This window comes from Morone saxatilis, unplaced genomic scaffold (genome assembly GCF_004916995.1).
Source record: "Morone saxatilis isolate NCDOM2014 unplaced genomic scaffold, NCSU_SB_2.0 Contig20, whole genome shotgun sequence".
In the NCBI taxonomy this organism is placed as follows: Eukaryota; Metazoa; Chordata; class Actinopteri; family Moronidae; genus Morone; species Morone saxatilis.
In genome coordinates this window covers 18,960,186-18,982,520 of record NW_023339763.1, presented here as the reverse complement: position 1 = coordinate 18,982,520, position 22,335 = coordinate 18,960,186, and the positions used below count along the sequence as shown (strand labels likewise).

The 22,335-nt window shown below is 39.5% G+C and overlaps 1 protein-coding gene across 1 annotated transcript; it reads left to right on the top strand.

The window, feature by feature from the left end:
• The first annotated feature begins 12,125 nt into the window (after positions 1-12,125).
• LOC118331890 (dual specificity protein phosphatase 10-like) lies at positions 12,126-13,979 on the top strand. The gene is made up of 2 exons (XM_035666986.1): positions 12,126-12,422; positions 13,557-13,979. The coding sequence occupies exons 1-2, from the start codon at positions 12,179-12,181 to the stop codon at positions 13,820-13,822; spliced, it is 510 nt and encodes a 169-aa protein (XP_035522879.1). The 5' UTR covers positions 12,126-12,178; the 3' UTR covers positions 13,823-13,979.
• The last annotated feature ends 8,356 nt before the right edge of the window (positions 13,980-22,335 follow it).

Below are 22,335 nucleotides of genomic sequence, written 5' to 3'. Positions count from 1 at the left end.
TTTTTTTTTTCAAGTAGAGCAACCCCCTGTCGAAAAAAATAGTGTCAGACTGTTGGGTGTTATTTTTCTGCAGGAGACAAAATGGTTTGGGGACTCATTGGAAGTCCTGTGTATCTGAGGTCTTAGCAAGCAGTAACTTCTACCCCGCTTCGGATCAAAATAACAAACATTGATCAAATACTGCCATATACAACATAGAGGCTTCCAGTGTGTAATATTAGACCAGGTGTGTTCAGTTGGTGCCTCCACCAATTAATCAGGATGATTGTTTTTCACGCCAGTCTGTATTCTGTTTGTTTGGGAGATTCAGTATGTCAGAAAGTTACAGCTCACATTAGCTCATGTAGACTGGAGCATCAGACTACTTTTTGGTGGTAGTCTGATTTCCAGTGTCAGCTGATTACAATTTCAATCGCTAACCCTGAAAGTGTGCTTTTTAAAGATATAATTCTTCAAAGAGTTTAAAATATATTCAAAGCATATTACTGTTCTTCTTATCTTTAAGTGACGGAGGGCTCAAATCCCAACCAACCACCTTTCTCCAAGCTCCTTTTCTCAGTTTCTATTATTAGTTTTCTATTTCAGGAGAGTCATTATTTGGATGTCTTATTAAATTGGAGGTTATTTTTTAACCTTGCAATGTGCCATTGCATTGTGCTGGCATAGCTCTTTTTATGATCATTAATAGAAGGGCTTTAACTGATTAGCATTGGTTTGCTCGTTGATTAAAATATTTGATTTTTCAATATGCGTAAATTGGGGCATAGCCAGGAATTCTGGGCCACCCAGAAAAAATATTGCCCTGCAGTCAAAGTGCCACCAGTCCCATTTATATGGGATAAATAACAACTACTACCTTGGATGTGTGGGATTATGATACTGTGTGTCTCAAAATTCAGATATCTGACACAGTGTTAGATCAGTTTGACTGAATAGTGGAGGGAAAGAATAAATAGCTGAATGTTCCCCATCACGCTGCCCTCTGATTGGCCAGTTTGTGCAGTTGCTTCCATCACTTTCTGTCTGCTGACTGTGGAGATTAGGTGATGTAATTATTTTGACTTCCCCTCAGTAGCCTGTAGTGGTGTGAGCTCTGATGAGACAGTGAAACAAAGCAGATTACACAGAAAAACAAATGCAGCAAACACAGATTAGCAGTAAACATGAAAATTTGTCTTTCCATGTCATTTAGGATGAATTCAGGGTTGTGATTTGGAATCAAACTGTATTTTATTAAATTTAATAATGCTTACTAATCAACACAAGGCTCATCCTTGTGTGTCATTATTGTTCTATTATCATGGCTTTGTTGACAAAACCCACTGAGTCACAACCAAGTCATCACAGACAGCGGGAAGTCATTTTCCTTTGTCCCAAGTTAATGTTACATCATTAGATGTGTAACGTAAGCCCGATTAGAGCATGAGTCATAAAGTCAACATTCTCTGTTACAACCCAGATTTATCCATTTAGTCCTTTGTTTCCTGTTGTCCAACTCCACTCGGTAGGGTAATTTAACATTGATTTGACTTTATTTGTAGGGGACGCCAACTTCAAATCATTTCTAATCTATTTTTAGACGTTCCTTTAAGTTATTATAAAACCCCTCATATTTATCCATAAAGTACATTCTTCTGATCTTAATAATACAGCATCTTTTGTACTATTTTAAAGAACCTGAGGGTTTAAATGGTCTTCCAAAGCTGTGTGACCACAATCATCTGAGAGCTACAGTGTAAATATAACTGATTTATTATTGAATCTGTATGTAAATAAAGCTAATCACACAATGACTCACACTGACATGTGTGTGCTGCTTACTACACTCTTGCTGTTGGTAACTGAATTGCCCAAGTTACAGAAGTTTGGGGTTGAACATCTCATTAAAAAGTGATTTTCGCCCAGTTTGGCCGGCAGCCATCTGTACAGCGTGCTTTAGTAGTCATTATCATTCATATCATATATGCAATAGGCAGGAGGCAATTCACTCTCTGCTGCTCTCCCCAGCTACAATTCGAAACCCATTCAGGCTGCTGCAGTCACAATTAACACTTCCACCCTGGTGGGTGTTAAAGGGGAGACTCTACGTGATGCTGTGACACCAGTGTCAACGCACACTGACATACTGTGCAGAGCATTTGTATTTCTTAGAGGTAGACTTTAACCTCAATTTGATTCTAAACTGAATGCCACCCACAGAGATTTGGTGAAGAGGCAAATGTATTTTCGGTGTTTAGTAATACATCAGAGAGTCTGTTTTTTTGATATCTGGCTTGTTACAATCGGATGCCAAATCATGCTTGAGTGTTTAAACCCCGATAAACTTGATAATCGTCTGCTTCTCTGCTGATTTGTGAATTATCTGCTTCCCTGATATCAACATCTGTGTAGGCAAAGGAAAGGCTTCCTTTTCATTCGTGAGAACAACATTTGCTTATAGCTAAAGGCTCTTTTTCTCCCATCATAATGTACAATAATATGTTCAATTCTGTCTTATATCTTGGCACTAAATCTGGAAGTCTGATAGTGGACAATCCCTGCACATCCCTGAAGATATGAAAACACAAAGGGAGCATTCATTTTCCTTTTAGTTCCCTTTTGTCAATCAAGTGGTCGATTTAGTTGAAAATTGACTCAAGACAGCTCACACAGTTTATTTTCCATCTCGCCTGCTATTTGCAGGCAGGCAGCACTTTCACACAATAAACAGAGAGAGAGAGTAGAAACCGTCTAGAATTGTATTTGTGCATTGGATTGCAAAACTGCACTCAGGTCTGAAAGTGGAATTAATCAATCAGTAAGGCTATATAAGACACAGAGTGATCCCAAGCTTCCAGCCTCACAGTGATGGACAAAAGACTCACTCTGTCTTTACCCAAAAGGCTTTTTACCAACCTATTGCATTATTGCTTATTACTGTTGTTCTTTTTTTGCTAAAAGAGAAAGGGAGAGTTTGGTCAGCAGGCATTAATGTCCACAACACAACAAGTGTTAAAATTCGTTCCATGTTTTTTAACCTTATTTAAATTTTAAAGGAATAGTTCAGTTTTTGGGACAATATGTTTATTAGCCACTAGTCATATAAGAATATCGATACCACTTTTATGCCGGTCAGATAAGTATGAAGATACAGTCAGTAGCCACTTAGCTTAGCTTAGCATGAAAACTGGAAGCAGGAGGAAACAGCTAGCATGCCTCTGTCCAAAGGTAAAAACAAAACAAAACAAAAAAAAACTGCCTACCAGTGTTTCTTAAACTCATTAATTAAAAATGTGTTTCTTTAAACAAAAACCAAAGTATCAGAACAGCAAGCTGCACTTTTGGGGGTTTTGAGCTCGACTTTTTCCTGTCCAGTAGCAGTGACTTCCTGGAGTCTTGTTGTTAGCATGACAGCAAACCAGAGGAGACTTCTACGTTTAGCCCATCTAGTAATGTAAAAACCTGCTCATCGATGTTCAGTCACACGAGCAGCTCCACCCCAAACCTCCTGCAGGATCCGTGACACCAACTGTTTGACCCTCAGTGCTGTTAGGTATATTATTGTGAACATCCTAGTGCCTTTCTCCTTTGTGCCCAGCGCCCGTAGCTCTTGCTGTCCATCTGTCAGTTTGGTTATGTGTGAGGATGACCATATAAAGAGAGCCTCCTGTCATTTTGGGCCAACTCAGAGCTAAACACGAGCGAAAATGTGGAGATGTGGATTGTCCTTTGACAGAAACGGCCTGCTCATCAGCCTCTGGTAACAAGTGACTCAGATGACTAATTTCCCTGCCATACACTATCTCGCAAAGCCTTTTTTTTTTTACTGTGATGGGAAAAAATATTTTTCATGCAGCAGAGGAAGGGATTCTCAAGCAATTTTACAAGCCAGTAATTTAGCAGCACACCCTCACATTATTGCCTGCTTTTTGCTCTGGTGTTGTCTGCTGTGCTGCGTGGGTGTTTGGCCGTCAGGTACCTTTTGATGAAAGAGCTGCAGAGAGCCGGGGCAGAGAGAAAGGGACGGAAAGATTGCCATCAATCTTGCACAGCCAGACAGCCATCTGTTCCCCAAAACACCAGCCCCCTCAACAGCTTGTCCCCCAAAAGCACTTGCTGCATCAACTCTGCAGCTGGAGACGCTCTGTGCCTAAACCTTAAGTGTGATATTTTCTAAGTCTCTGCTAGAAGTCATGCACTCTCCTCTTGTCCTATGTGCGGCCCCCTCCTTTCATGCACCTCAGTAAAAGCTGTGTTTTATTGTACTCAGCACATAAAATGATTCCAACTTTGATTGAATTCGTGAAATATTACTCAGTTCAAATGTGCGAAGCAAGCAAATTGTAACTGTTTATTGTATTGCAGGTTTTGCTCAGGTGTTTTGGAAAGAGTTAAATCATCTGGAAATACATTAGTATGTGCACTGCTGTCCTCTCTCTGGCTCATGCCTGTGACTGTAAAACTGTTATCTTTATTCTGCTGGTGGGGTAGCAGTGAGCTAAGGGAGGGCGTCATGATCTCCCCCGTAGGCTCATGCAGCTTTCACTAACAGGAACTGAGTGGCACACTTCTTTATATATCTGTACTGTATATATATTTCTTTTTATCTGTTTGAGTTCTTATTTAAACTCGTTACACTTTCATGTGTTCAAATTCTGAAGGAGCTGATGTGATTGCATTGCATACATTCCTCAAATGTTAATACATACCTAATCATGCGCATATTTGCCTCTCCGCTCCTTGATCCAACCTGCGACGTTTGTTTATTCATCCTAGCATAAGTAGCTAACACTGTCAAAAATTTCATACAGGATGTATCAGTGGCTGTTCTGCCTCAAGTTCTTCTGAAAGTGGCTCATAAGTTATTCACACTTTACTGTCAGCTGAAGTCATGCCTTGTAGATATATTATGCAATCTCACTTACTGATATGAGATATGCACTTGGGACTTAGCTGTGATTCTTACAAAGGGATGAGCTACCTCCTAAGCATCAACACAAATAGGTTTAGGAGTTTATTATCGTGCTTGTTTGTAGCTGGCCATAGTCTGATTTTATGATGGCTGTGGTAAGACGTCCATTTTTGCCACCAAATCGAGCAGAGTTCCTTTCTTAACTATTCTTCGTCAACAATGTGCTAGTTCTTTTTGTCTCTCTGCTCTGTGTTGTGCTTTTTTCAGAGCTGTCAGATTGGCTGCCACTTCAGATCTGGGATCTGGCAATTGAAGCTATTAACAAGGGGGCAATAATGAAAAACTGTCACAAACTGAAAAGAACAAGTCTGTTTCTTTGATTATGTAAGCAACAGTTTCCTCATTCAAACAAATCTACACACTTTGTACATTTTGTACTGTCTGTCGGAACTGTCCAAGTGAAGCAGATTGAGGCTACTCATTTTTGAAAGACTAACACAACAACAGCACTCAGCATGTACTGTATGTTGGCAGAGCACAAAGCTTTCATCCTTTTATCAGACTCCATTAGTGTGTTAGAAAGACAGATGAATTAGGACCAACCAAGTGGAGTGATTTCACATAAACACAGTTAATTAAACACAGTTTCAATTAACCTCCTAATCAATAGTGCTCACACAATATAACTGGTTTTTAGGTGAATCCCATCACTAACTGCCCTTTGGCAGCAGTCTGCCCAGTCCCGAGAACAAGTGCACAGAAATGACAGGATATTTGATTACTGAACAGCAAAGTAGAAGTAAATTTCCTGCAAAAAAATCCTTCCTCTTTTGGCAAAAATGGAATATAATGTTCATTGTATGTTTTCATTTGTGTATAATCACCCGAAGAAAATACTGATACTGTTATACTATACTATATATAGATTATATATTAGATTATTAGATGGTTAATACTGATGTACCAGTGTGGACTGTATATAGTAGCATTTATATTTTGACATGTGAACCCAACAAGACACTGTTATTATTATAAGTGGGCACAAGCCAGAAAGGCTAGGAACCATTGGTTTAATTATTAACTTAACTACATTATTATTAAGTGCATTATAAATATATTTAATGTAAAAAATTAGCAGAAAATTTTTACCTCATTTACATTGCCATTACATTACATTTTATGTATAGGACTTGAGTAAATGTAGTTAATTACACCCCAATATTAATTTTTTATTATTGCAGTTTGGCTTCTTGCAGTAAAGTACAGATGAACACCACACAGTTTCTGTCTAAGTTTGAATTTCTTAAAATAGTTTTTTATTAAAAAAAAATAGGACTTTTTCCCATTTATATCCCAATGTCAACAATGTGCCCACAAATACCATTTTTATTGTCACCAGAACTAGACAATCTAATGGTGCTGTTTCCAGAGTAATGCTTCACTATAGTCTGAGGTGTGCATTATATTTTACTCTTGCTGTAATATATCATGTCAACGTCAGTGAAATTTCAAGAGGCCTCACTGCTGCTCTTTATTTCAGTATTTTCCACCTCTCTCTGTGGCCCTTACTGTCTGCTGAAGCTATGACTGTGAGTGAGTGAAAAGGCCACTAGCCAGCCTACAGTTTACAGTGTGTGAGAGAAAAGTGATCAGAGTGATAGTGACTTCCACCGTGATAAAACTGGGTCAATGTAACCCCCACCCCCTCCACCACAGGCAAGGCTGAAAAAGGAAAAAAAAGATGAGGATACCATCACCAGACTCTGTGCGTGGATATAAGCATGGGGACACTGGAGCGTGGTTTGCTTTCTCTATGGGTCGGTATCTGTGTTGTGCTGGGACTGAAGGCATCCCCAGATTATTTTGACGTGTTCCTTCCTCCCCCTGTGGTCTGTGCTTTACAGTGTCAAGTTATAATCTGTCCCCCTGTATTTTCTCTCTACCCACTTTCTGTCAACCAATGTTGTCCTCAGTATCTGTTCCTGCCAATCCGCCTTTACACTTTATAGTGTTCCACTCCCTGAGAGATTCTTAATAAATGTGGCTTTAAGGGCTTATGGTTAAAATGAAAATCCACCTGAAAAAACACTGTTTAAAAACAACTATATCTGATGAACATTGCAATTACAGGCTAGTTTGTTTGGTGGCATAATCGAACAACGTCATGTGTGCATCTCCACCTCATCTAGTGTGGAGTTTATCTAAAACACATTTTTATCACTTACCCTAGTGACATCTAGCCATGCAAATATATTGTGATTTACTGGCCCAGGTTTTGAGATATCTATCTGTGAAATTTCTGCCTCCATGCTGATGCAACGTAGGTGGAGACATTGGGACTATTTCTTCACTAAAACATTGTTCCAGTACAAATTATTCTCTGTGAGGTCTTTGGAGATGTTGCTGTTGTTTTTGCATTGCTGTGAGAACCACAAACAAAATTACATTCACCTGTATTTTGGCTGACGGCAGAAATAATGGATGTCTCAAAATCCTGTGAAAATGAATTACTTGCATGGCAAGATATCACTAGGAGTGAATAAAAAATATATGTTGTTATGTTTCAGTAATGTGAACAAGTAATATGAACTCCATTAGGCCGTACTTAGGCACAGCAGTGCTTTGAACTAAGTGCTAAAATCAGCATGCTAACATGCTTACAATTAAAGAAATGATGATGTAAAGCACGTAATGTGTTCTTCATGTTCAGCATCCACTAAACACAAAGTACAGCTGAGATGGATGGGAATGTAAGTTTTGCAGGTATTTGTTCATAAACCAGTGCATGGGAAATCTCTTGATCTCCTTTAAACAGTACTTCAGCTGTGCTTTGAGCTTAATGCTAACATTAGCATGCTATCATCCTCCCAACTGACCCACCCTTGCAGCCATGCCGCTACTGTGGCAAAAAGTAAATTAAAGTACTTCATCAACCAAACAACTCCTGGGTGCACTGAACATCTCAGATTGATTGTATTTAACAGTGTGTGTATCAGAGGGCGGATTTTAACTTTAACAACAATCAATTTTTCATCTTTAAGTTTGATGAAGCCTTATAATGAATGTACCAAATGAATGTAAAACTTTTAAGTCCAAAGTCCTGTAGTAGTAACTGTACCAACCTGTTATTAATAGCATTAATCATAAAGGCAATTTAATGATATGAACAAAATCTTCTATATATATTTTATTACAAAGTGCATATTTATGAGCTACAGTCAGTTTATCTCTTTTTGCTGTGTCATGGTGAGAAAGCTTTCTCTCAGACTGAATTGTATTTGTTGTGTATGTGGTGACCTTCTGTTTATGCCATGGCCTGGACAAATGCTCATTTCTAATTGTCCCAAAGGATTTGGTTAATTTAGTTTATTCCTGAGGCAGAGTGAACGGGCTAGATGGCTGGGAGCAAGAAGTGCTTCATTTTGGATAATCACATGGCTCTCTTGCATAAAACAGTCTTTAAAGTGAAGAATCCCACTGAGCCATTATCTAATTTTGCGAGTCACTGTGTTGTTTTTCTGCAACAAAGCAGTGCAAAGTTTTTGTCAGTTTTAAGTAGTGCATAAAAAAGAATAAAGCATTTACATACATGGGCTTGTAGTTCAAAAAAGATGAGCATTCATTGCCGGTTTATTCTTTTTTTCAAGCTTTAGCATCACTATATAGTGTGCTTCTACATCAAGAGCAGTAAAAAAAAAAAAAAAAGCACTGTCCAGCTATGTTTTACAGTATAGTTAGCTTTTCAGCCAAGCCATGACTTGATTGTTAATAATGAGGACTCATCAGAGGGATGAAGGCTGTTGCAGCTCATTTGATGAAGCTTTTATCACTGAGCCTTTAAGAAGCCTCACCGCCATCAGGATTAGCTGGGATAATTTGCTGCTAACAGCATACAGGTACACAGTCTCGTACCTTCCGATTTTGAATTTAACCGTAATGCTAACTATATTATCTTGTTTACCAGTTTAAATGTTAAATTCCTATAAATATAAATGAGCATTAAATGCCCAGACAGTGGCCCTGGTATAAGCAGGTCACAGACTGTGGTGCACCTCAGTGGGTATTCTCTTTGTATAATTTCTCCTTTCATTTGCAGCAAATGTGAAAGGAAATGTGTGTGACATGTCAGAACTGAGATGTAACATTGTTGGTTGTTGTTTTTGTACTTCGTTTATGTTTTGGTATGCAAAAGACACCTCAGAGATGACTTTAAAAAAATATGCAAAACATAAAAATCTGTTGTTGTTGTGAACATGTGTTGTCATTCTTGTGCTGGATTTGGGGTTTTACTTTACATTTCACAAGTAACTGATTTTAAATGTAATTACACAATATTGTAACATACTGTATCAATAGAAAAAACAACTATGCTCACAATTATGTGCAAGCACTGTTTTATATAAATATGTTATAGCTGCAAGGCAATGTTTATAATTTTGTGTCAGCATGTGCTGTCTAAACTGATGAAATGTAATGTGTGCCCCACATTTCTAGTGTTTGTGAAATTACAGTAATTTTCTGACTATGCTCTTTCTGTTTCTCTCTCCCTCTTTACTGAACAGCTTTGCATAAACCCAGATGCCTCCCCTCCCTCTTGATGAGCGCATAGTGGTCATTCAGCGCCCTAAAAACGTAGCCTTGTGTGAGGCTTCCCCACAAACCATCCCGCAGCATTCCTCTCAAATATCAGCCTCCTCTAATGGACAAATCGCCCACCCTCCTCATCTCCACCCTTCTCAGTCCCATTTCTACTCACCCTCCTGTAAATCTCTGACTCTGGAATGCAAGCGCAGATCCTCCCGTGTGCAGAAATTCAAGTGCGACCAGCCTGTTATCCCAGCGGGTGTCGGACACATCCCTAGCCACTGCCATAGCAATGGCACTGTAACTCTTGGTCCACGACTTCCCTCCCACACACATACTATTGATATCAGGGTGACAGTGGACAAAGGAGGACGGGCAGGAGGATTCAGCAACTCGTTAGGGCGCAGCGGAAGTGTAAAAGGTGGCAAAGGGAAATGTGCTTCTTCACAGTCGGATCAAGGACAATGTGAGAGAAAAACTGGAACTGCAGGGAGGCCAGGTGGAGGCGAACACAAGTCACAGCGAAGTCGCCATAGTCAGCTGTCATCTTCCCCCGGAGGCGTCTTACAATTCGTCCCCGCTCAGACGCAGCAGCATAAGTTCAGGAGTGAAAAGGAAAACACTAGTTTTCTTAACAGAAGTGACCATGAATTTCCTTCTCTAACTCACAAAAACAATTCCAAACTGGGAACTGTCCATCAAAGCCATAATAGTAACAGTCTGCCCTACCACCACAACTCCGTCCCTGTGCCTCATGCTGCCATCCTAAACTCCAACTATCCCTCACCCCCTCCCTCCCAACCCACCCATGTCCCCATTTCCTTTCAGCAACTCAGCCAGCCACACCCGTCCCGCAATAGGGATCACCGCCCTCACATTCTTCATGGTCTGCCCCTCTCCCCCTGCTCCTCCCACGCCGGAGGGTTCCCCAGCCCTGACCATACCTGCACTATTGACTGCACCCACCCATTCAGTTGCGGCTGCTGGAGGTTGGTAAGATGCAGAGGGTGTAAAGGACACTCTGCTGGCTTCCAAGGAGGTGGAGGAAGCTCTTCCACCTCGTTTTCCTGTGTTCACAATGTCGGAGCAGTGAAGAGAGGAGGCAAAGAAATGGGCCTGAGAAATCTGGGTGGGTGTCTGTCCACCACCTCCACCTCCAACACCTCCTCTTCTAACAGCACTGTGTCTGACTGCCGAGCAACCCTGTTCAAACCTCTCCGCTGTGCTTCCTGCTCTGGTGAGGCTGGAAACTTCGAGAGTCCTGCTATCCTTCGTAAAAAACTTGTAGGAGGATGCCTGCCCTGTGCCCCGCTGTCGTCCTCGGCCCCTCTCCGGGCAATACAGAGCTGCGTCACAGGCTGCAACCCCAAAGCCTCTCAGACAGGCAGCTCCACCTGCAGCTACTGCAGTAGCGACCCCATAGTGGTGACATTCAATCCTCGCCGAGGCAAACCTCCAGGAAGAGGCATTGGAGCAGCTCATCCGATGGGTATGTTCCAAGCCGATGATGATGACTACAGCGTGCGCACGATCTGGCCTGAAGAACTGGCCAAGAAGATGACCCATTCTAAAGCCCAAAAGAATCACTGTGCCGGCATGGGAGTAGGAGTCGGGAAGACCTGTGCAAGCCAGGCCCAAAATGGCAGTAACGGAACAGGCCTTGTCCTTCTGGACTGTCAAAACCTCCAGGAATACGCACAGTCTCAGCTAACAGATCATGCTGGCCGACGGCGGCTTCAGCAAGGAAAAATGGCTGCCCTTGATTTTATGGGCTGCAGGTCTGGCTCTGGGTATGACGAAGGCCGGAACTCGCTGAAGAGGCTCTTGAATAAAGCCGAAGATATGGGAATGGGCGATGGTCCTGATCAAGACGGAGATGCAGCATATCCATGTTCCCCCTCTCCCCGCTCTGCCTCCCCACCGTCACCTGTGTCCTTTTCGCCTCCACCGTCTGCCCCGAGCACACTCATCAAACCCAAACCCTGGCAGAGAGACAGGGAGGGAGGACATTCACTGCCGTCGGCTCAGTCACTTCACCTGGCTCTAAATTCCCTTAACAGAGAGCAAGATGAGGAGAACAGCAGAAGTAAGAATAGCTTACAATTCACCCGTGCAAGTGGTAAAATATATATAATAGCTAACTAATTTTCCACTACAATCACTGACATAAAGCTGGGTCATATTGCGTTGAATGTAATTTAGCAGTATGTCCATCAACAGATCCCTGTTGGTTAGTTTCAAAGTGTTCCTTTCTGTGAGCTCAGCCTGTCTGTGTTGGGCATACGCTGTCATGATTCTCAGTCTGTTCCCCTTGACGTGTTAAATAATTTTGTTGAGGTTTTAACAGATGCACCCATATTTGGGAACATCTAGCTTCTTTGGATCTCAGCAAGTTGTTTCATTTAAGTTATAAAAAAATCAAAGTGCTAATGGCTAGAACTAATTTATTAATTAGCTAATTAGCTTTCAGGCTATTATGGCCCACTTTTGAATCAGTGATTTCCTTGGTGATTCAGTTAATTCAAGTTTTGTTAGTTTTAAAGAAGTATTCTTGTCATTTCTTGCTCTGTGGCAGCAAATGTCTGTCTTCACACACCACAAACGATGTCTCAACATACTTTCTCTCTGTCTTGTCTTCCTCCAGTGCACCTTTCTCTGCCGCTCTCCTCCTCATTGCCAGCTTCTCTGTCCGATGAAAGTGCGATGACTCCTGATGCAGAGAATGCCGTGGTCAGCCCCATCCTGCCCTTCCTGTTTCTGGGGAACGAGAGAGACGCCCAAGACCTGGACCTGCTGCTGCGCCTCAACATCGGCTACGTGGTCAACGTGACCACACACCTGCCCCTCTACCACGTCAACTCTGGACTGCGCTACAAAAGGCTGCCAGCCACTGATAACAGCAAGCAAAACCTTCGACAATACTTTGAGGAGGTTTTTGAGTTCATTGGTGAGATTCCCACCTCTGATATGTTGTTGTATTTGTGAACATGTATATGGTATATTGTAGAGTCTGTCAGCGCTTAGAAAGGAAGTAATAATTAGCAGTGTTGGGCAGTATTGCATTGCTTAGTAACAGATAACATTAATGAAACTGCTTTGAAAATCTGTTACTCATACCAGTAAAGCTTCATCATTTTGGGGGTTGGCTTATTTGCTGTCTTACCAGGAGTTAGATGAGGGGTTGATATCAATGTTGAGTGGAGAGAGTAGTCCAGGTCATGTTGGTGCAGGGGCAGAGGAGGAGGAGCAGTCCTGGCTAAGCTAACTGTTGATGGTCAGTATAAACTGTATGCGCAAAAATGGTTTGTCCCTTCTGGGCTACCATAGAACACATGGCGGGCTCTATGTTACGCGACCCGCGGCGTCTGTAGATATAAAAGGCTCAGTCGTGGGTAACAACAACAGAATGATTCTTACTTTAATTGTTATTTTCAACAAACCTAGTGAAGATATTATATTCCATTTCTGCCAGTAGAGCCTCCTAAATGTTAGACTTTAGACCTTTAAGCACAGAATTAATCATATGGAGGCTGAAGTTGAAGTTGATTAAAGGTAAGTTTGACAGAACTGGGCTGAGTAACTAGAGTAATGTAACTTACTTTATTTTTACTATTATTACTTTTGCTGTTGAGCAATTAATAATGTAATTTCTTTCTCAAGAGTTTTGTCTAATGAGGAATGAAGGAGGAATAACAATAACAATAGGAAATCAACATACTGAATTCAGTGGTCTGTGTTCAACTGTACATTTCGAAGCTGTGGCATACATAGCATATTTATCAAGAAAGGAGGTATGTGGAATTAAATGTTGAGAAGGATTATTGGTGAATGTATATAATGTAATTTGTAGTTTATTATACAGTCAGTGATGTTTTATGGAGCCTTGAATAAAAATAAGAACATGCATATTGACATCCTACATTTTGGTTGTAAATGGGCTTAATTGTTTATTTAGGATATAATGATGTCGTAGGCCTAGCTAAATGTTGTAAGTTCTAATGACAGTGATGATACTTTCTATATTCACAGATACTCACAGCTCACAAGCATGCAGCATTAAGCTGTTTTTTCTCATCCACAGAGGAGGCATATCAGAGTGGACAGGGAGTGTTGGTACACTGCCAGGCAGGCGTGTCCCGTTCCGCAACCATCGTTATCGCCTACCTTATGAAGCACACCCTCATGACAATGACAGATGCCTACAAATACGTGCGGAGCCGTCGTCCAGTGGTGTCCCCGAATCTAAACTTCATGGGTCAGCTTTTGGAGTTCGAGAGGGACCTCAACTCTGGGGTGACTCCTCGTATCCTGATGCCTAAACTTAACGGTGTGGAGACGCAGGTGTGAAAAAGTGCAGTGCGTGTCAGTTTACCGCATGTTAAGAAGAGAGACACCAGAGAGATTAAAGTGGCATTAATGAGTGTCAAAGAAAGAGTGTAGCACATTTTAGAAGAGAGACATGATGAGGAATATTACAGCTGGAAAATGTTGGTGTGTTGGGCAATTAGTGCACTTTTAATACTGTGAAACATGAGACAAAAGACTGGATGCTTCATTTGTTTAAGTAGTAACCCTTAGACAACATGATCATCATCCAGTATGCTGTTTATAAGATAATGTGCCAATATTTTGTATAGATCTAACATCACTCTCAGATATCTTGTTTCTTTTTTCTGATGCCTCTTCCCTTTTTTCCCCCAGACGTTTACATTCACAGCCACACACAGAATTACACTGACTCTGTTGCCATTAATCATAAATGCATGCAGACTGGGAATGCAAACATGGAAAAAGTTCTCTGGTAATGTCTTACTTCATTTACAAAACCACTGTTTCCACCACATGTAGCAACACACATGTTTTTACAATGCACTTTACTTCCCATGCATTTGTTTTTCCAACTGAATTGTCACAAGGATGAGAATTTGTCACATGGACCACAGTCACTGTTTTTGGTTAATATTATCATGTCTATGGGTTTTTCACCTATTTTGAAACTGTGCAATAGAGCGGCATGGACCTAGCAGGCAGCACTGAGTAGCATTAACCTGAACTTATCACTAAAGGGGCAAACAGTTCATGGAAATGTGTAAGAATGCTTTTATTTCAGTGGTGCGGCCTGTATATTAGCAAAGTATTGCAAGTCTGAAATAATGCTGTCCTCTGATGAGGCATTCACAATTCTGGAATAACAATATAATACAAGTACAGCTGTCATTAACACAGTGTTAATGTGTGTAAATTAAAAAAATTAAAAATTTCAATATCCAGGTTAGTACACTGAAATAAGCTAACACATTTACAGCAGAACTGAAACCACAACTCAACAGTACTTTCAGAGTTTTTTTTTTTTATGCACACTATGATTTACAGTACATTTGACTGGAGTTGTGGATTTGCAGGCATTGTCCTGCTGTGATAATGTGTTATAAAACAGCAGACCTTCTCCAACTGTGCACAATTTATTTTGTGGTAAATTCATAAGAGAAATGCATTATTTTTATTAATTTTTTATGATGTAAAATTTCTTTCTTAATTAGTGTTTAGCATGAATCCGTCCTGTTACAGTGCGCATACAGATATTTCTTAAATTTTAAAGAGCACGTGGAAGTTTGATTTGTTGGCAATGACACAGAAACAGTAAAGAGGTAACATGCTTTACCTGTCTGCTTGGAAACATAGAGCCAAACGTATTGCGTGTGAAGGTGAAAAAAGTGTGAAACTATATGCTTTTTTTTTGTAAATCTTGATTTCAAATTTGGGTTACAAGTGTTATTTCCCACAGTAGCAAAAAAGGGACTGACAACCAAGTACCAATTTGAAAATTGTGTCACAGCTTACACTATCTTACCTAAGTCATGAACACACTTAAAGCCAAATCTACTTTAGTTACTTTAATACGTTTGTGAAGGAGTGTGAAGGTGAGCTGATTAGTTGTTTCTCCCTAACTGTTCTTTTGCCTTATTGTCCTTTCTGAACTTCTTAACTGTGTCCCACATGACTATGCATTATTTTTATTATGGAGGGTTTGGTTTGATAAGAGAAGGTCACTTGATTCACTGTGAACTCTTCCTCTGTATTGTTAAAGCTAAGACCTGAGTCCTGTTCAATACACATTAAATCACAGTTGTAGGTTCAATTTGCATTATGGCTATTATGGTAAAGGGTTAGCAAAAAACATTACTGAACTTATGAACATATTAAAATGGCTAGAAACCTTAACAAAACAGTTAGTGGCTCATAAATTACCGCAGTTATAATGTACAAAGTTAGTGCAGATTGTCCTCTATGTTGTGCAGCAATTTCTAAATGTTGGGGCTATAAAGAGCATAAAACAATGTGATTCAAACTACAGTGTATCATAGCTTCCTGTTAAAACTCCATATAATATCAAATTAACTTTAACAGAAGAAGTCTGTTAGCTAACAATGGTAATTATTTTGCACATTTTTTAAACTGATACTGTTCACATTTTTGATAATATGCTGTTAATATATATTCAGTAATTTGAGACTTGAGCATTTGCAAAAAATATATATAATTCTTTTGCTAGCATTAATTGTTAAACTGTCAAATATAAAATTTTAGGGGAGACACTGTAGGAACATGAGATAAGGGGTATGTGTGCTCTTATTATTTTATTTATTTGTGTTCTTTTGCAAATAAATGGTTGTGCAGTCTGACAGGAACGCCTGGGCACTCTAATGGTGCAGGGATTTGCTTATCTTATTGATTAAAGATCATTTGACAACACAGATTAAAATGGGAAAGTACAGTACTAGCTTGTGTGTCCATAAAAACTCAAACAAATCACAGAAGTATATGAGACTGAATATAAACTTATAAGCTTAGTTTGTATTTCTTTTTAGCTCGTCATATTTCCAGTGGCCCCCCTTCCCAGATTTGAACTTGTGATTAAGAAAACACCCTGTTACAAGTTCCTACAACCAAAATGCCTTCAGTTTAGCCTTGTGTAATTTGGTCCTCCAGTGTTGTCATTATTAATATGAATTTGTAAAATGATCCTGAAATCTGTTTGTTGGATTTATTTTCTGGTTAAGTGACTTTGATATAGGCTATATATTTTTCTACAGTCAATCTTCTTCATCATGTTGGGTATGCACATATACTGTAACTGTGTATTTACAGTTTTTTTACATGACTTTGTTTTTTATGAAAGGCCGTTTTGGCAGAACGACATCTTCCAACTCTACAGTGACAATAAGGAGATTCAGTCGTGCTTTGCGTTGCAGTATTACAGTTTCACTGTTATCAGACCTCAGTAAACGTGGGTCAACATACCGTATTCCTGTTTTTACCTCTCGCCTTTATTTCAGCTGGAGAGACTTCAACCAAACATGCTGTTCACTCCTCCGGTCTCTCCAGCTCAGCTCACAGTAGGCGTAGTATCGATCAACCTTTGAAAAGGGCCTGTTGCTATTGCTCCTTGATTTTTATACAGACTTTATATGCAAAATGGCTGTCGAAGAAATGTCTTTAATTCCACGCTGTATGGACATGCTGTGCAGTTGAGTCAATGCTGACCTCAGTCGTTTGTACTCGAGAGACACGTCGAAGGAAACTGAACATTTTCTCTTTAATTCGTATAAACTGAAGGGCCAGTGTCTCTGTGAGTGTCAGTGTGTGTAGAAATCTTCTGTTGAAAAGAGGAAAGTTGTTACTGTATGTATGATACCTTTTTAAGGACATTGTATATCCGTGCATTGCTTATTTGTGGGAACTGAATCCTCATTTCAAACCAATGTGTTACTTCCTGTACCAAATACTGAATTTAAAGACATTGATTCATAGCAGTGACGATGATGAGATGATTCAAGAAAAAAGCAGATCACCTCCTTCCTTCCTATCGGGGGTAAGAACTCTTCAGGTATGACTATCATAGTAATGCTGTGTTGTTTCACCCCGCGGTCCTGCTTCCTCCAGAGACCCAAAAACTCATGTTATCTAACCTGTGATGCTCCTCTGTCGCCCACTTCCTTTTCATATTGGATTGTTTCTCTTAAGCAAATGTAATATTTTCATATTGTAGTAACTGGTCCTTGTATTTAGACAATGTTTTTACCTTCATGCACTGTGACTAATACAATGCTGCTATATCACAAAGACTTTTCTTTTGTACGTCACATTTAGCTGATGCAAAGTGGTGAATATCGCTAAAGGTGACTGGTACAAAGTGGGCTTAAATACAGAGGCCCTGCTTACATTGTTCCAATTAAATCCAGGCTTCATTGTGCTGCCTCGGTGCAGTGTATTAATCTCAGAGTGACTGTGTGCACAACCGTAGGATCTGTTCCTGTTGGTCTTCCTTTAAAGCATGATAGAAAGAAAAGAGACTGTAAAATGTAGCAGTAAAATATTTTTAAAAGCCCATTTCATTGTTCACTGTGGTTCAATAAAACTGTGATGTTGCTTTTTCTGCAACAGAGTTAATTGTCAGAAATTTTGTCTAGGTTCAGTCATATTGTTATGATTGTATTTAGTTACAGTATGTGAAGAAAAGAAAAAAACAGTCCAAACAGGAATATTTGAGACCAATCTAGACTCTGTATTCAAATTACTTAAAAACTGTAGAGTTAAAACATTAATCCTGTAACTGAAACTTTGACAAGGTTCATATTTGTATCACATTTTGCTATGTATACTCAAAGTGCATGTGTGTATGCTGCAGTGTAGACATGTGCAGGATTAGATTTGCTTTAACTTTTAATTCACAATTTAAGTGAAATCAAACACATCCGCAACAAAATTGAACACAAAATTTCAAAATAATTCAAACTATTCTTAGTGACAGTAGTCACATGGCTCTAGGGATGGCAGTGTTGGCCGGTAGCTTGGTCCCCCACGTTGCTCCTGACTGAAATACCTCAACAGCTGTTGAATGCATTGCCATGAAACCTTTTACAGACATTCATGGTTCTCTGTTGCTGCACCCCACTGACTTTGATGATCCCCTGACTGTTCCTGTAGCGCTACCATGAGGTTTACATTTTTGTTTTTTATTGAAAAATCTCAATAACAGTAGGATGGATTGCAATGACATTTGTTACAAACATTCATGGTCCCCTGAGGATAATTGGTAAAAGCTTTAATCCTCTCTAGCGCCATCTACATGTCTAGAACTCCAATAGTTTATCCAATACTTTGGTTTATAACTGTAAAATAACAATCCTACGAGCCTCAGCTGCACTTTGTGTTTAGTGCTAATTTGCAAATGTTAGCATGCTAATGCGCTAAAGTAAGATGTTAAACATATAGCCTGCTAAACATCAACATGCTAGCATAATTATTGTGAGTATGTTAGAATGCTGACATTAGCATTCGGCTCAAAGCTTTAACATCTCAGAAATGAACATTAAAAAAAACTTTACTGTGCACATTATTGTGATACAAATCTGCACATTATAACACATATTCAGAACCTGCACGAGTTTCAGTTGCAAGATTTCTGTTGGTTTTAGCTCCATGAGAAAAAATAACTGGCAAAAATATCCAGTTTAAGTTCATAGCATCTACAGGATATGTAGTTGATCTCATGTGATGTCAAGTACTTTTAAATTAGAATTGGTAGACAAAATTAATACTGAACAACAATAATGGCTGTTATGATGTCAGTAATACAAAGTTATAAATACACATCCATAAGCTAGAGAAAGATGGATTAGCCTTTTGTATTTTATTTGTTTGCTTCTAAACTCATCTGCCTGAAATTAAAGCTTATGAGAAACTGCATTTAGAATATGTTTGGAACTGATTTAATTTGCCTCCTTATATAAAACATATTCTTAGCGTACATAACTTTGAGGTTTATAAACTTTGAGAATCTTGAGTAGATCTCAGACTTAAAAGTAAAAAAAAAAAAAAACATGCATCTATAAATCATCTTGTAGCACAAAATAATATGCAAAAAGTCAAGTGGAATTATACTGAAATACGCTTCAGAGAACCTGTAGATAGCAAGTCAGCCAGTGTGAAGATTATTATCTCAAATATACACAGGCCTACCATGCATCCATGACTTCCTCGAGAGGAATGAAGTTTAGAGGTTTAGAAAGTAACCAGTACAAAAGGTTTTGACAGCAGCAGCATCTACCCCAGAGAGTCACAAGGATGCAGATGACAAGAAAAGGGATGTGTGTGGGAATTGATCATTGGTTTAGATGTGGCTATACTTGGCATGACGTCAAACTCCCATCCAGGCAGAACAGTTGTGCAATACATAGGCACACCAGCTGCATAAAAAAACAGGTCTTTATTGGAGGTTTTCTCTGGACAGCGGCTGCGCTGTGTGAGCAACAAACTCAGCTCACAAAGTACGTGTGAGCTGAGTTTGTTGCTCTTCCATTTCTCACGTGTTTGATTAGCAGCGGATTAATCTGGTTCCTGTGTTGGTGACACAACTGAAGATTTCCCATCAAGGGATTTAATTGCCGTCTTGTCTTTTCTTTTGTTGGTTATAGCTAAATATTATAATGTTACCTTAATAGCATCCTAAAGTGTGCAGTACAAAAACCTGATGGCTGGATTGTGAAGTTGTTCTCCATGTTAATTTCTAGTAAACACACTGGAACTGGATCTTTTAATTAAAAAAAACCTGAGAAATAATCATTTTGTCTTCTCTGTGAGTGCGCTGAAAACTTCAATGAACACAAACATCCAGTGAAAACCACGCAGTGTGATAGGCCGGGGCTCACTCTGCTGATCACCAGCACTCTCTGAATGAAGTCAGGGGTGTCTATTTGGAAAGTATTGAGCAGTTACATTACCGTCGATACAAACGGCCAATTGCAATTGATGATTCAGATGATGACCCCACCCAGATCTGCTTTGCTCATCATTACATAAGAGCTGGTTTGGGATACACGGCTGTGTGATCAAGCACCCGGGGGCGGATCGATCAGCGAGAGAGGTTAAAACAAACTGACTGTCTGCCTGGCAATAACTACCGCAAATAAAAAGCATGAGTACTGTACTGACTGTATTCAACTGTGAGGACCAGGATTGTATTTCATAATGACTCCTCAATCTCTATCCTGAAGATTTGAGTGCCAACCTCAGATTTCACTGTTAAAATCTATTTTCACTTTTAACACCTTCATGAAGTTTACATTTGTGGTTTTGAGTAAAAACTATTGGAATGATTGAAATATGGTACAGACATTCAGGATCCCCTCAGAATGAATTATAACCACTTTGATGATCGCTACACTTTCTATCTAGCACCATCATCAGGTCAAAATTTATATTTGTCCAATACTATATTCTAAAATCATACCAATGCTGGTTTTTAGCCAAATACTTGCTAAACTAATGACATTCCCATCAGACTCAGCTGTGTTTGGTGCTATTTAGCAAATTTTAGCATGCTTACACATGATGTGTTTGTATGTCTATATATATATATATGGACTGGATAATGGACAGCTGATGACAGTTTATATATCTGTAGTACAGCATATGGTGCTCTTGTTTAAATTATTTATTCACTAAAAGATTTAATTTATGAAAAGAAAATTACAAACTGTCATCAGCAGTCCATTGGACAATCAACTCATCATCAAATTTCAGGCATTTTACACAATAGCTCATCAGCCACTGCTGCATGATTGCCAGCAGCATATCACCCAGTGGTTATTATAGTGGATGCTTCACTGTGGTTCTAGTTGCGTAGGCCATGTTTGACTGTGTAGAAGATTTCAATGCAGCAGCTGTGTTGAAAAGCCCCTAGTCATCGGACATTACTGCTCAGAGTCAAACAGATAATACAGCATGCATTCTGTTCTCCAATATCAACACCACAGTTACCGTTGAGCTTGAAACACTTCCAGCATTTCAGTGTCTGTTCAATCATACAATCAATGGCCCAAATGGGTTGAAATGAAAATCATTTACTAACATTGTTTCAAAATTTATTGACATCAACCTCGAGGCAGAGACCTGCACTATCTGCTGCATGGATTCAAATCAAAATGTCAACAACGCATTGACCGGGTCACACAAGCTTTATTCGAAACAGCAGTTTGTTTGAGAGGGCGATGATAATCTGACAGTGTTTCACAGGTAGAAGACAGCTTTAAGGTCTCACTCTGGCTTCCTTTTTTTACGAGGCAAATCAAACTTTCTACTCACTGAAATGTGTCAAATTTACCCAAATGTATGACGCTTATATTTTGAATCAAGTGAGAAGTCAAGTGAGAAAACTCTGACTGTTTCACAGCTTTGAGGTCTCCAGACTTGAAGGCTCCAGTGTGCCACGACAGTAATTAAGTTCAGCTTAATTAAGGATTATTAATTAAGCGAAAAGAGGTGTATTCTGAGCTAATTAATTGTCATATTTATAGCATAATAGATAATTAAACATACAAGCCAGTTAATAATTGAAATTCAAACTATGTTCTTTGCTCAAAACATTGCTGGATTCATGTATTAAACATTCTGCACTTTTATTTTGGATAGACATTTAAAGTTTACTTTTCTTCTATCTATATGAGGAAGAAGTTTGCACACCTCACTTGTGTGTTGCTTTATCATATACACTTTAACTGTGACGTTACTATCATGGATGGCACGCACCCACACTAATTACAACAGAGTGCAACCTGCAGAGATGAAACAGGAGCTCTCGAGGACCATCTGGTGAGCGTTTTAGACACGGCCCTTGCAGTCATGTACTGGTTTGTACCTGCTGTCACTGTTTTTCAGAGTTTGTGCCAAGAAAAAAAATTGGTTCACAAGATTTAAAGTGGTCCTCAAATTACAAGCGATGTTGCCAAGTCTCTGCTGAATAAAGTTATTAAGTTGAGTTAAGTTGTGTTGGCTGTTATTTTGAAAAGCAGCTATGA